Genomic DNA, 16,120 nt, shown 5'->3' with positions numbered 1-16,120 from the left:
TTACCCAAATCACCCAGATGAAAATCTCTTCAAAAATCGCAATTTCCCGAGCTCCCAAGTCCAAAATATGAGTTATGGCTTAAACCCTCGATTTTAGGTTTTAAAAATCTGCCCAGATACGTTCTTCTTCGCGAACGCGAGACTACTATCGCGAACACGATGCACAAAAATCCTACTGGCCAACTTCCTCTTTCGCGAACGCGTAGCTTCAGCTCCATGACCTTCGCGAACGCGACCCAGTACTCGCGAACGCGTAGAGAAATTCCATGGGGTCCCCAACTGCTCCGCCTTTCCTCTTCGCGAACGTGCCCCTATCCTTGCGTTCGTGATACTTCCCCTGGACAGCCTTCGCGAACACTATCTCCCCTTCGCGAACGCGAAGGGTAAAAGTCTGCAACAGAAAAACCAGCAAAATCTGCTGCACACCTAATTCCAATAATGATCCGTTGAGCATCCGAAACACACCCGAGGCCCCCGGGACCTCAACCAAACATGCCAGCTAATCCTAAAATATCATTCAAACTTGTTCCAACCTTCGAAATGCTCTAAACAACATCCAAATACCAATTTAACATTGGATTCAAGCCCAAGAACTCCAAAAACTCTCAAATTATGCTTTCGATTAAAAAGTCTATCAAACCTCGTCCGAATGACTTGAAATTTTGCAAGAACGTCACATTCAACACTACGGAGCTACTCCAACTTTTGTAATTCCATTCCGACCCTGATATCAAAATCTCACTATCGAACTGGAAACTTCAAAAATTTAACTTTCGGCATTTCAAGCCTAAATAAGCTACAGACCTCCAAAACACCATCCGAACACGCACCTAAGCCCAAAATCACCCAACGGAGCTAACGGAATCGACGGAATTCCATTCCGAGGCCGTCTTCACACTGCTCCGACTACAGTCCAAATTCTAAAGCTTAAGCTCTCATTTAGGGACAAAGTGTCCCAAAACACTTCGAAACTCAAAATCAAACATCCCGGCGAATCAAAATAGTAGAAACAAACATGAGGAAAGCAGTTAATAGGGGATCAGAGCGTTAATTCTTAAAACGACCGGCCGGATCGCTACATCAATAATGAAAGAAGTCAATGTTAATACAATATCCGGTAGTGTGAGCATGTGATTTTTGCCCTATATGAAATACTCCTATAAAATTCAAGAAGATAGATTTTTCTTAATTATTTGCCATTTCTAGGAATTTTTGTAGATTTTTATTAATTGTTTACATTTTTGTGCATGTTTAATTTTTATATAAATCATGAAAAAAATACCAAAAATGTCATGCATTGCATTTAGGATATGTTTTTATATTTTTAGAATTAATCAGTAATTATTTGCTTTATAAAATTTTGAAAATCACAACAATAGCTCATTTTTACATTTTTTGTCTTTTAATTTTAGTTTATTGATTTTCCTCTTTTAATTTAGATTTAAGGGATGTTTACAATTTTTTATAATTAGTTAACTAGTTTAATTTCACATTTTTAGATAATTTAGGATTTTTAATTATTAGAATTTTTAATTAGAAAAAAAAGAAGAAAAAAGAAAAAGAAAAAGAAAAGAAATTTAGAAATAATGGAAGAATTGGAAAAGAATTGAATTGGGCCATCTTTTATTTAATCCCCCTCCCCAGCCCAAACATTTCCCTCTCTACAGCACCATCCCAAACCGGATCAAACCCAACAAAATAAACCGACCCGCCCATTTTTCCTTTTAATATAAAATCCCTCTTATAATTTTTCCCCAAAATTCATGAACCTTAGACTTGTTAACAGAAGCGGCGCCTACTGCTACTATTCATCTTCTTCCTCACTAATTCGAATCGTCTCACCTCAACTCGCCATAACTCACCCGAATTCACTCAAAATGGTCCCCCCCTCCATGTCACCTTATCCTCAACGGATTTGTCAGAGGAGTACGAAGATAGATTTTTCTTAATTATTTGCCATTTCTAGGAATTTTTGTAGATTTTTATTAATTGTTTGCATTTCTGTGCATGTTTAATTTTTATTTAAATCATGAAAAAATACCAAAAATGTCGCGCATTGCATTTAGGATCTATTTTTACATTTTTAGAATTAATCAGTAATTATTTATTTTATAAAAATTTGAAAATCACAACAATAGCTCATTTTTACATTTCTTGTCTTTTAATTTTAGTTTATTGATTTTCCTCTTTTAATTTAGATTTAAGGAATGTTTGCAATTTTTTATAATTAGTTAACTAGTTTAATTTCATATTTTTAGATAATTTAGGATTTTTAATTATTAGGATTTTTAATTAGAAAAAAAGAAGAAGAAGAAAGAAAAAGGAAAAGAAAATGAATTTAGAAATAATGGAAGAATTGAAAAAGAATTGAATTGGGGCATCTTTAATTTAATTCCCCCCAGCCCAAACATTTTCATCTCTACAGCCCCAGCCCAAACCGGATCAAACCCAACCAAATAAACCGACCCGCCCCTTTAATATAAAATCCCTCATATAACATTTCTCCATCTCCAAACCTTAAATCTAGAGAATAGAAGCGGCGCCTACTGCTACTATTCATCTTCTTCCTCACTAATTCAAATCGACTCACTTTAACTCGCCATAACTCACCCGAGTTCACCCACACGGTCCCCTCTCCTCCACGTCACCTTATCCCCCAACGAATTTGTTAGAAGAGTACGAATATTCCCTCAAAATCGCATAATTTCTATACAAAAAGGACGATTTGTTGGATGAATGGGAGCCGTGGATAGATGTGAATCAATCCACACCCTCCATTTGTCCCAAAAATTGTTCAAAAACTTGAGGGATTTTCGGATTTTGGGCAGATTTTTGAAGATTTTGAAGACTATATATACGAGGTAAGCTTTATTTGTAAGGGGAAAAAAGATCAGAAGAAAAATCAGAGAAAAAAAATCGAAGAGACAATCAGATAGAAAACCTAGAGAAATTTTTCGAAAAAAAAATCAGAAAAGAGTAGAAATATTTTTAGGGTTTTTGAGTTTCTTAGCTTGAGTCTGTTTCTCTTCAGAAAAGAAAAAAAAATTCCCAAAGTTTCAGCATCCTTTGCCTTTGTTTCTCAAAGAATGGGGTCCGATTGAGTTTTAAAGAAAAAATGAACTTCTGGAGGCTGTTCGATTCCTGTTGCTGGTGTGTGAATTTTTGTTGCAAATTATGTTCCAACTCATCCATTGTAATCATTGGAGTTTTTCTATTAAATCAAACGTGCTAACTTCAGGTTCATCTTCTAATTCTTTCTTTCACTTCATTTCTGCTATTGTTTAAAGCATGATAAGAGCCCTAGTTTGGTTCTGAAAATTAATCGAGAAACAAAAAAAATTATTTTTGTTCGATGTCTGTGTTTTGTTTTGCTGCTTCCTGAAATGTTCCTACGATCTTTTGCTTGGTTATTTTAGAATCTCAATATTAGTGTCGAAGTACTCTTCACACTTCATATTATGTACGTTTCTCACTTTGAATCCATGAAAGCATGACTGCTAAGATGTATTTAGATTTCAGAGTGTATATTTCTCTGTTTATGTTAAATTGAATGCAAATCCAAATGGGGCTTGTAATATTTGATATAGTTGATATATATATGCACTACACTTCTAAATGATGGTAAAGATGAATATATAATATTAATTCCCTAACTCATATGGTTTGACTTGGGATTAGAGTTGTCATTAGCATGCAATTGATGTCTTAAATGAAATTTCAAAAACTCATCATTAAAACTTAACTATAAGAGAAAATAAAATCAACTTTGATAGTAAAGCTGAGAGTTTGGTTCCAGAGTGCTAAAAGGACTTTGTATAATGGATGATTCATTTAAATCAGTTCATGTTCAAAGAGTGAGAATGTTTTCTGTTAATCGTTAATCCTTGTAAAGGTAGTTTGAAAAAGGAGATGTAATATTTTAACTGATTCATCTGTTGTAGTTGGCAAAATCGTTAACAACTGAATATTTTGTGTTATTTTTATTTTCTTCTTTAACTGGGTTTGTTGCCATTTTTTCTTAAATGCCATAACCAAGTTGCATTCACAAATTGGAGTTGAGCAAAATGCATCCTAAAGGAAAATCAGTACATGTAATTACTCCCCAAAGAAACTGGACTCATGTGCATTTATAAAAAAAATGTGATTTTTTACGCACAAATGGACATTGGTTGAAATCATGTGTAATTTTGTATGGTTCGTGCTTTTGGTTTCTTGTATAAAGTACATTGCTAGAGTTGAACTCATTAATTGTGACTTGGGCCTAAGTAGAGGCCCATTTTTCTTTTCCCCTTTTGTTGCATCAATAACGTGAGAACTAATTTATGAACATTCCTAAAATGCTTTAGGCGCAATTAAAATTATTACAACTACGGGTACGGCTCCCGTGACGTGGTTGTGGTAGTTAGTTTTAAATTAGTTAAAAATAGAAATACCTTTAGTTTGCCCTTTAAAATATATATAAACTTTTTTTTAAAAATTTTAGGTGTGCCATGCTTTAAATCTATAACACATGGCCCTCACAAATTTAGATCAAATAATTTGGGGTGTGCCATATACAAATAAAATCCTTTAATTTATGGCTCTCATATAAACACAAAATTAGTTCAAAAATGCCTTGAACTTTCATAGTTTGTTTTTAGGCGCGTTAATTAATTAATTGTCATAGCTGCGGGTACGGTTTCCGTGACGTAGTTGTGACCACTAATTACTAAAATTTGGGGAGTAGATTTATGTGACCCGGCCATAATTTAATCTTTAAAATTAAACATGTTGTAAATCATGGGCACGGTTCCCGTGACGTGATTTGCAATATGTAACAATAATTATTAAAAGCGGCTAATCATTTAAAATGCACCATAGGTTAAAATATGTAATAAATCAGATAATGGGCTGATTATAATAGTTTAAGCGACCGTGCTAAAACCGCGGAACCCGAGAATGCCTAACACCTTCTCTCGGGTTAACAAAATTCCTTACTTAGAATTTCTGGTTCGCAGACTTCAAAAGGAAAGTCGAATTTCCTCGATTTGGGATTTTAAACTTGGGACACTAAATAAACTATCCCAAGTGGCGACTCTGATAAATAAATAATCTCATTTCGAATAATGTCACTTAAATTGGAAAAACTCGCTATACCCCCCTCGGGTGTGTAAAAAGGAGGTGTGACAGCTCTGGCGACTCTGCTGGGGATCATAACCCATAACTTTGGTTCAGGGTTTAAGAATTTGAGCTTAGATTAACTGTTATATTTTGGCTTTATTCATTATCTGATTTTTACATATTTGAACCTAATGTGCTAAATGCTACTTTTTACCGCTTTGATATTATTTGAATTGTATATGAACTATTACAAAACCCTTCTCTTCTCATCTTCGGGGATGTGCACGCTGGCGTGCCTCCTCTTTCTGTTAGTGTCATACCTTGAAAAAAGAAAGAGGCTCGGACAAGTTACAAAGACGGATGTCCTTTTGGTTCCCGATATGTAGCCCCCCCGGCTCGAGTTGTCTGCACGGGTACACAAGTCTAGAACAATATACCCAGGTTTTAAAACTTAGAATAACTCAGCCTCATGCCGGATCCCTAGTAGGAACGTTTGTTTGCATCATGTGCATTTGACTTTGGGGACTCAACACAGGGGTTGGGTCCGTCTAGGACAGGTGGATCCTAGAATCAAAGACCATCCTGATGTATATTTTACGTGCTACTTGTGCAATTATTTGCTTCTGTTTGCATGTTGACCGGTTGCTAGAATAAGGAAGGAATTGGGAAAATAAAATTGAGGTATGAGAGAATTGATTACCCGACTTTGAAAAAACCTGGTGTCCAAAATATGCCGAAACTCTGCTGAAATTTTGAAAAAAAAAAGAAAAAAATTTGGTTTCAAAAGTTTCATGTCTTTTCTCTATTTTATTATGTCAAAACTGACCAAACTACGCAAGTTTGCTTCTCACCGGATGTGGGATACGTAGGCAACCCCCATTAGGTCCAACTCCATTTTTTGCAAAAAAAATAACCCCAAAAAATTGAAATGTTGTTATTCTATCTTAAATAAATTAGGTAGTATCATTCTTGCCTAAATAGCCCAAAATGTCCCCAAAAGGACGCCGGAAGGCTATTTTCACAAGAATAACCACCTATTGCCCTTTTCAAATTTTTGTCTACATAGCAAACACAACCCTAAAATCTTCCCTTTCGAAGTGTTGAAGGACCGTATTTGTAAAAGTAGCCATGTTATTTAAATGGTTGCAAAATTGACCTTTTTTATAAAACTCGCCCTGTTTTAAACCAATCACCTTAATTTAGATGTGCAGAATGAGCACGAGTCAAAATTTGCCAATGACGGTCATGACCAAGATTCCTTTGGAACTGTATATGTGATGGGAAGATCTGGGTAAATCAGGACAAGATGTGGTCAACCTCTACTATAGGGGTCTCACCGGGTTACTGAAGATCAAGACTAGAGGAGACATAATAAAGGTACTAGTTACGTTTTGGGATCCAGCTCACAACGTGTTTCATTTCTCAGATTTTGAACTCACACCCACTTTGGAAGAGATAGTTGGGTATATTGGAAGCACTGAAGTTCTGAGACACAAGTATTTGGTCGCTCCAAGAGCTGTCACTCCACACAAGTTTTTAGATCTACTAAAGATAAGTAGGGGGTCCAATACCCGGATTTGGCAGCTGGTTTTTCTACTCCACAGTTCATATACCAGCGATATAGACACATAGGGAGTTTCAACAATCCAGAAAGAAGAATTTGTAGCAAAGGGAATCAACTAAAATAGGAAGAACACATGTGTTTTTCATGGTGGTATTTTTGGGTCTTCTAGTGTTTCCTAGTAAAGATGGGAATATCGATGTACGGATAGTTGGGGTCGTCAACACTTTTCTTACTCAAGCAAAAAGCACCCTCGCACCCATGATAGTGTTTGAAATCTTCCGAGCTCTCACAGCTTGTAAGGCTGGAGGAGACTTTTTTGAAGGGTGCAACTTGCTGCTACAAATGTGGATGATTGAGCATCTATGTCATCGTCCTCAGTACATTAACTATGGGTCGACAGGGAAAAGCTGCATAGGGGAGTTTTATACAAGGGTCGACGGGTTTAACATGCCAGAAGGGCTCGCAGAATGGATATCTTGCCTACTGCAAATCAAATAGAGTGGACATTGGGCTGGCTTCCTGTTGATGAAATCATATACATGCCAGCTACCGGTCCTCACTTCCTCCTAATGGGTCTCAAAAGCATCCAGCCTTATGCCCCATACCATGTTTTGAGACAGCTAGGGAGATGTCAAATAGTGCCCAAGGATGAAGACCTTAGCCTTCATGTGGTCGAGATCCGTTCTGATGGTCAGTTTCACGAAACAGTGATTCGCCAGATTTGGAGTGAGTGACAATATCTGACAACAAATACCCGAGTACGTGATCTATCCAGAGGTGAAGTCTCACCCGACTACCTCGCCTGGTACAAAAGGAAAATTGAGTTTGGAAGGCCAGCTAAAAGACCTCACCTCCAAGAGTTTGTCGAAGCATCACAAGAATAGTTGGAGTGGGTGACAAAAAAAATAAATATTGGGCCTCTATAAGCAGGTTAGAAGGACAAATCAGAGACTTCAAGTTCGATAGTGATGCACAAACCCTTGCATATGAGGGAGGGAAGAAAAAATTAGCACAAGAAAATGAAATCCTCCAGGCCCAGATCCAAAGGATGAAGATAGCTGCCAAGAATCCGGAAAGAAGCCGAGTAGATGAAAAACTCATTAATGGCCTTAGGAATAAAATATGTGAGTACGGGAATGATCTAGAAAAATTCGAATGCAGTTTGGCAAGAGCTAGAGCACAGTTGGCAAAGAACGCCGAGGGGCGGGCAGAGTTTGTTCGACAACTAAAAAGGAAATACGATGGAGAAGTCACAAATTTAAAGAAAAAGCTAACCACCTTCGAGAATGAGATGGCCAAGCAAGCCAAGAGCTTCAAAGCCGAGAGAGAACATTGCTACGCTTTGATGCCACAGCTAGAGGGAGACCTACAACATTTGCAAGAACAGAATCATATTGCCACTCAGATCTTGGAGGCTAGATCTCAGCAGATTGGGCGTTTGTTGAAGGAAAAGGGCATCATCAGGGGAAGGGTTAGAAGAATCACCGACTACATCATGATGAAATGCAACGAGTGCATGACCAGGTCCATGTTCTTTGCCACAGTAATGATCTTTGTCCTACAGATAATGGACGATCTCTATTGCCTCCAGGATGACATGGCGCATAGGCCCGCGACAAGACCAGTTGGTGCTCCTAGGACAGGATTGGAGGCACTGATGTACTCCTGATTATGTTTTCTTTTTTTATTTCGAGTCTGTATGTTCATTCCCTAAAGTCTGTTTCAAGTCTGTTGTAGTTTTCAATTCTCAAGTATGTAGGATCGAGTCGTTGTAATAGAGAAAATTAATGGTTTTGTTTTAATGAAAATTTGAAAAAAAAATACCAAAAATGTTTTATTTTGCATTTATTTCTTGAACTACGTAATGGTCTGATTCACGCGACATCGTGATACGTAGGTAATCCTCATCGGATCCGGTCATGATTTTTGTAAATAACTCAAATAAAAGAGGGATGTGTAAGGAAAGAACCGAAAGAAAAAACAAAAAGAGAGAAAAAACAAGCCAAAGAAAAACCAAAAGAAAAACGGAAAAAAAAGCAAAGCAAGAAAAGAGAGGAAATAAAGGGAGGAAAATGGGAATAAGAGGAGCAACATCAAAGAGCCAAAGTGGAAAGAAAAAAAATTGGGGAAATAAGCTAAGTTAGGATGAAACATGTAGAAACACATTTAACTGTATATGTGCATCACACTCCCAACGTGCGATTACCTATGTGTTAACTGCTTCAAACTGACCGGTTTGTTGTCTACTGTTAAGTACAAGTTCTATATTAAGGTGGCTGGTTTTGTGGTAGTCTGGCTTCACATCCGTACTTCACAAGGTTGAAAGGAAATGTTGAAATATCTTCAGAAAGTCATCTGTCGACAGTTCCTATTCCGGAGGATAGCCCGATCTCGGCCATCCCAATTTCTGAGTCAACAACTGCTGAGGAAAATAGAAGTTTGCGTCTCCGCATGATGGAAATGTGGGACGCCTGGGCAAACGGCAGAGAACCACCAAGTGCGATACCTGGATTCCCTGAGCTATTTCCCAGGGCAAGTGGGACTTCCAACATCCCCATAAGTTACCCAAACACCCCACTGGGATATCCTACCATCTCAGCCCACTTTGCTGGAACACCTTCTGAGGCTCGCCCCCAGGTGTCAATGTCAGGTGAGGCCTCAAACATATTCACTGCGCCACCTTGTTCAGCTACGGCACAACCCACTCTACCCAGGCCTAGCTTCGATCCATCCTCTTTCACATTTCAAGCACCATCTTTCCCGCTGGAACCTACCCAGTTTACTACCAATGCTTACCCTCAGCCACCCCAGTACGAGTTTACTACGGGGCAAGAGAAAACCACAAAATACCCTAAACAAGAGGATATTACCAGAAAAATGAGGAGCATGGAGCAGAGTCTCAAGAATATATAGGGTTTGAGCGGTCAAAAGAGCATATCCTATGCTGACCTATGTATGTTCCCACACGTGCATTTACCCTTGGGTTTTAAAACCCTTTAGTTTGAAAAGTATAATGGGCATAGGGATCCCATAGCCCACCTCAAAAGGTACTGCAACCAATTGCGGGGAACAGGCGGAAAAGAGGAGCTTCTCATGGCTTATTTCGGAGAGAGCCTGGTTGGCATTGCTTCTGAATGGTACATGTATCAGGATATATCTCGGTGGCATATTTGGGATGACCTGGCTCGGAATTTTGTCAGGCAGTTTCAATACAACATCGACATTTCCCTTGCAGTAATTCGTTGTCGAACCTCAAGAAGAAGTCTTTGGAAAGCTTTCGAGAGTACGCTGTCAAATGGCGTGAACAAGCGGCCAGAGTCAAGCCTCCAATGGATGAAACAGAGATGGTTAGCATTTTTCTTCAAGCCCAAGAGGCTGATTATATTAGAATATGATGTCTGCGATGGGGAAATCATTTGCTGAGGCCATCAAAATTGGTGAAATGTTTGAGAATGGTTTAAAAACAAGGCGAATATTGAGTCAATCTGCTATAAGGGCTACCTCTCAAGCAATTCAATGTGGGTCTGGAGGTGTAGCAAACCGAAAGAAGAAGGAAGAAGTGGCAATGGCAACTTCAAATGTAAGAAAATCCTATTCACCCAGACCTTACTTCCCTATAAGAACCCCACAACATTACTATCCCCACCAGGATGTGGCCTATGATATGGTTCCTCAGTCATATGCAGTGATGAATGCCCAACCCTACGTTAGGCCACAACAACAATTCAATCAAAACCGAACTCCATTTTCCAAAAATCAACCTCCTCACTAAGCTCAGTATAATCCCAGACCTCCACAGAATAACTTCCCCTACAATGCCTATGCCCGGGAACCACCCAGGATGGCAAACTTCACACCCATTGGTGAGTCATATTCCAGCCTTTTCCCCAAACTTGTCCAGATGGGTTTGTTGCAGCCCATACCCCAAACCAAGCAGAACCCAGTGTCGCCCTCCTACAAAGTTGGTACTCGATATGCTTACCACTCAGGAGCGGAAGGGCATGATACAGACGACTGTTGGACCCTGAAAAGGGCTGTGGATAACCTCATAGAACAAAGGCGGATAGTGCTAAAGGATGAAGACATTCCTAATATAACCAACAATCCATTACCGGATCACAACAACGAGCCGGTTATTAGAATGATTTGTAAAGATAAAGAGTTTGACCCAGCTCTAAAATCCATCATTGCCATAGCCGATATGGAAAAGAAGCCAAAGTCTGCCGCAAAACAAGACAAGGGGAGAAGAAGAGCAAACCCATCCCTCAGAATACAGAAAAGAAAGTGGAAACCGAAACTGGGGTGGCGCCCTCAAAAGATGTCATTTTTATGTTCCCCGGGGGCACAAGAAAGAACAAATGTCATTGAGCCCTCCGAGAAGGTTTGATCTAAATAAGGGATCTAAAATGTATATGCCTAAAGGGACCTACGTGGTGCGGGGGCCAGTAATTTCACCAAGGCTAAATGAGCCCATGGTTATTGGCCGCGCACCGTAGAGGCCCATGACAGATCCCACTACCGTTCCATGGAATTACAACAAGACGGTAGTAACTTACAGGGGTAAAGAGATCTCGGGAGAAGCAAATGAAATTAGCCCGGTGAAGAAGTACCTCAATTTGGAAGAAGTGAATAATGCCACGAAGAATCGTTTCCAACCCAAGAAGCCAGTTAGTGTTGAAGAAGCAGAATAGTTCTTCCGAAAAATGGAAAAGACGGATTATGAGACCAACTCCTGAAGTCTCCTGCTCAGGTCTCTTTGTTGTCTCTGCTAATGAATTCAACTGAACATCAGAAAGTGTTGATCAAAACCCTCAATGAGGTATATGTTCCCATAGAAACCACTGTGGAACAGTTGGAAATTATGGCAGAAAGATTTTTTGCAGTCAATCAAATTTCTTTCAGCAAGAATGATTTGCCTCCGGAAGGGGCTGCCCACAACAAAGCCCTTCATCTGACAGTTAAATACGAGGGATATTATGTGAAAAGGGTCATGCTGGATGGTGGTTTTGGAGTAGATATTTGCCCTCTCTCAACTTTGCAACGAATGGAGATCGGTACTGAGAGAATTAGGCCTAACAACGTCTGTGTGCGTGCCTTTGATGGCATCAAGAGAGATACCATAGGCGAGACTGATTTGATTCTGACTATTGGTCTGGTGGATTTCGAGGTGACCTTTCAGGTCTTGGACATGGATAGTTCCTATAATTTCCTCTTGGGAAGACCTTGGATTCACGCAGCAGGGGCTATACCTTCTACTATCCACCAGACGGTGAAATTTGAACATGAAGATCAGGAGATTGTAGTCCATGGAGAGGATGAGAAGTCGTTTTACTGGGACCCGTCAGTCCCATGTCTCGAAGCTAGGGAAGGAAGTGAACATATAGTCTATCAAGCTTTCGAGGTTGTGGTCGCAAACCAATGTGAAGAAGAAAACCCTTGTCCTAAACCCTTTCTCTCAAATGCGTCAATTATGGTTGCCAAGGAAATGACCAGGCATGGTTATAAACTCGGGAAGGGGCTCGGGACGTCATTGCAAGGAATCACCGAACCTATCACTCTGGCCGCTAGCGAGAAGTTCTTTGGGGTAGGTTTCCAACCCACGCCAATTGATGAAAAATGGGCAGATAAATGAAAGAATAATGGTTGGGTCTTGCCTCAGTCGATTCCGCATATTTATAGAACATTTGTCAGGCCTAAGTACAATGAGGAAGAGGAAAATGAGGCCTTCACGGCTGAGGAAATTGAAGAAATTTGTGGGGCTATGAGGAAAATACTGTATGAAACTCACATGGTCCAACCGAGAGAAGGCTCAAGCATCGCTGAGGTGCTGTATATGGCGACCAATGCCAAGCTGCAAAATTCGAAGGCTACTCCTTTCCCAATTAGGCAGGAATTCTGATAATCCAGTCCTGCCACCTTTTCTGCATCACGAGTTATCTCAGGATGTAACTTGGATGTTTCTTTTTTCCTGTCTTTAATTTCCAATGTAAACCCTGTTATCTTCAAAATTCAATGAAATGAAATCAATATTTCATCGTTAATCTCTCTATTCTTTCTGATTTTGTTACGTTTTCTTATTTCTTCTTTCAGTTCTAATAATGCGACTTTAAATAACATGACATGCTTGCGGACTTCATGCTCAGATCCAAAAATGCTGTCTAATTGTGAAATAATGAACCAAGAACCAGAATATGACGAAGAAGAGGATTTTAGGGAAATAAATCGAGAATTGGAACAATTTGAGAATAAACCTAAGCCGAACTTAAATGATACCGAGCCGGTTAATTTGGGTAGTTTTGAAGAAGTCAAAGAAATCAAGATAAGCATTCATACAAATGAAAAAACTCGAGACGCATTGATCCAACTTTTGTTTGAATTCAAAGATGTGTTTGCTTGGTCATGCGATGACATGCTAGGACTAAGTGTCGATTTGGTGGTTCACAAGTTGCCAACCTATCCCGATTATCCCCCTGTCCAACAAAAGCAAAGAAAGTTCAAAACTGATATGAGTGACAAGATTAAAGAAGAGGTCACAAAATAGTTGAAAGAGGGGGTGATCCAAGTGGTTCGATACACCACATGGTTAGCCAACGTAGTTCCAGTGCCAAAGAAAGGCGAGAAAGCTCGAGTGTGTGTGGACTACAAAGATCTGAACAAAGCAAGTCCCAAGGATAATTTTCCTTTGCCAAACATCCACATCCTTGTTGATAACTGCGCCAAACATGAGATACAGTCATTCGTGGATTGTTATGCAGGATATCACCAGGTGTTGATGGATGAAAAGGATGCTGAAAATACAGCTTTCACCATACCCTGGGGCACCTACTGTTACAGGGTCATGCCTTTTGGTCTGAAGAACGCTGGGGCAACCTATATGAGGGTCATGACTGCCACTTTTCATGACATGATGCACCAAGAAATTGAGGTGTATGTAGGAGATGTGATCATCAAATCTAGGACCCAGGACGACCATGTTCGGGACTTGAGAAAATTCTTTGAGCGGCTACGTAAATATGACTTGAAGCTGAACCCAGACAAATGTGCATTTGGGGTTCTGTCTGGCAAGCTCTTGGGATTCATAGTCAGTCGGAGGGGCATCGAGTTAAACCCAACAAAGATAAAGTCTATTCAAGATTTGCCTCCTCCAAGAACCAAGAAAGAGGTTATGAGCCTACTGGGAAGGTTGAACTACATTAGCCTATTCATTGCTCAGTTGACTTCTACATGCGAACCCATTTTCAAGCTGTTAAAGAAAGATGTAACAATTAAATGGATAGACGAGTGCCAAGAAGCCTTTGACAAAATCAAAGAATATTTGTCGAACCCGCCAATCCTGGTCCCACCTGAACCTGGAAGGCCTTTGTTTCTGTATTTGACAGTCTTGGAGAATTCTTTTGGATGTTTCCTCGGACAACATGACGTGACTAGGAAAAGAGAGCAGGCTATATACTATTTGAGCAAGAAGTTTACCAGTTATGAAGCCAAATACACTTTGTTGGAAAGAACTTGTTACGCTCTAACTTGGGTTACCTAGAAGCTGAGGCATTACTTGCTAGCCTACACCACTTACCTCATCACCAGGTTGGATCCTTTAAAGTACATATTCTAGAAGCCGATGCCCACAGGGAGGTTAGCAAATGGCAAATACTACTCACTGAATTTGACATAGTCTATGTCACCCGCACGACAATGAAGGCCCAGGCTCTAGCAGATTACCTAGCTGAAAACCCTGTTGATGATGAATACCAACCTTTGAGCACCTACTTCCCGGTTGAAGAGGTAAATTCAATTGAGGTAATATCCAAAGACACCAATGCTTGGAAAATGTTCTTCGATGGAGCTGTGAATGTAAAAGGTATCGGGATTGGGGCAATTTTGATCTCATCCACTGGTCAACATTATTCAGCCACAGCCCGACTTCGGTTTTTATGCACAAATAACACTGCCAAGTATGAAGCCTGCATTATGGGTATGAATATGGCAATCGACCAAGATGTCAAAGAATTGTTAATCATGGGAGATTTGGATCTGATTATCCGACAAGCTCAGGGAGAATGGGAAACTCGAGATGTCAAGCTCATTCCCTACAAGCAACATGTGGAAGATCTTAGCAGGCGGTTCAAGTCAATAGAGTTCAGGTACATTCCTCGTTGTCACAATGAGTTAGACGTTGCACTCACTTCTTTGGCCTAGATGCTGCCATACCCAGGAAATGCCTACATTGACCCTTTAGAAATCCAAATCCGGGAAAGGCACGGCTACTACAATACGGTTGAGGCAGAACTGAATGTTCAACCATGGTATCATGATATCAAGAGGTTTTTGAAAACTAAAGAATACCCTGATCAAGCCAGTGGAGACCAAAAGAGAACTATTAGACGACTTGCAAGCGGTTTCTTCCAGAGCGGCGAGGTCTTGTACAAAAGGACGCCAGATCTCAACTTGTTAAGATGTGTTGACGCCGAAGAGGCCGGAAGAATCATGTATGAAGTGCACGCAAGAGTGTGTGGACCCCATATGAATGGGTATGTTTTGGCAAAGAAAATCCTCCAAGCAGGTTATTATTGGATGACTATGGAAAAAGAATGCTTCAGTTTCATCCGGAAATGTAATCAATGTCAGGTGCACGGTGATTTGATTCATGCACCTCCTATAGAACTACATCCCATATCAGCACATTGGACATTTGTTGCCTGGGGCATGGACGTCATTGGGCTGATTGAGCCAAAAGCTTCAAATGGGCATAGATTCATATTGGTCGCTATCGACTACTTCACAAAGTGGGTTGAAGCAATTACTCTAAAATATGTCACCAAGAAAGCTGTGGTAGACTTCGTGCACTCCAATCTCATCTGCCGTTTCGGTATCCCTGCAACTATCATTACAGATAATGCTGCAAACTTGAATAGTCACTTGATGAGGGAGATATGCGAGGAGTTTAATATCACGCATCGATATTCTACTCCTTATCGGCCCAAAGCCAATGGTGCCGTCGAAGCAGCAAACAAGAACATCAAAAAGATTTTGAGAAAGATAATCCAAAGTTCCAGGCAGTGGCATGAAAAGTTGTCGTTTGCATTATTGGGATACCGCACTATTGTGCGTACATCAGTCGGAGCATTCCCATATCTTTTGGTTTATGGCACTGAAGTCGTGATACCCGCAGAAGTTGAAATTCCTTCTCTTCGGATCATTGTTGAAGCTGAAATTGAAGACAGTGAGTGGGTCAAAACCCGTTTGGAACAGTTAACCTTGATCGATGAAAAGCGAATTGCCGCGGTCTGCCACGGGCAGTTGTATCAACAAAGAATGGCCCGTGCCTACAACAAGAAAGTGCGGCCTAGAAATTTGGAAGTGGGGCAACTCGTTTTAAGGCGTATTCTCCCCCATCATCAGGAAGCAAAAGGAAAGTTCGCTCCTAACTGGAAGGGCCCATACATTATCAGAAAATTATTG

At 40.1% G+C, this 16,120-nt stretch overlaps 1 protein-coding gene across 1 annotated transcript; it reads left to right on the top strand.

Annotated features, from left to right (window-relative positions):
* The first annotated feature begins 14,353 nt into the window (after positions 1-14,353).
* LOC138888605 (uncharacterized) lies at positions 14,354-14,857 on the top strand. Its single transcript, XM_070170497.1, has one exon. It carries the CDS (start codon positions 14,354-14,356, stop codon positions 14,855-14,857), a length of 504 nt encoding a protein of 167 aa, XP_070026598.1.
* The last annotated feature ends 1,263 nt before the right edge of the window (positions 14,858-16,120 follow it).

This window comes from Nicotiana sylvestris, chromosome 3, assembly GCF_000393655.2.
Source record: "Nicotiana sylvestris chromosome 3, ASM39365v2, whole genome shotgun sequence".
Lineage (NCBI taxonomy): Eukaryota > Viridiplantae > Streptophyta > Magnoliopsida > Solanales > Solanaceae > Nicotiana > Nicotiana sylvestris.
Note: the sequence above shows the minus strand (reverse complement) of the source record. Positions and strands in the feature narration are given on the sequence as shown.

Excerpts from the sequence above, each read along its gene's own strand:
- LOC138888605 (XM_070170497.1), top strand. The coding sequence starts at position 14,354 with ATGAAGGCCCAGGCTCTAGCAGATTACCTAGCTGAAAACCCTGTTGAT.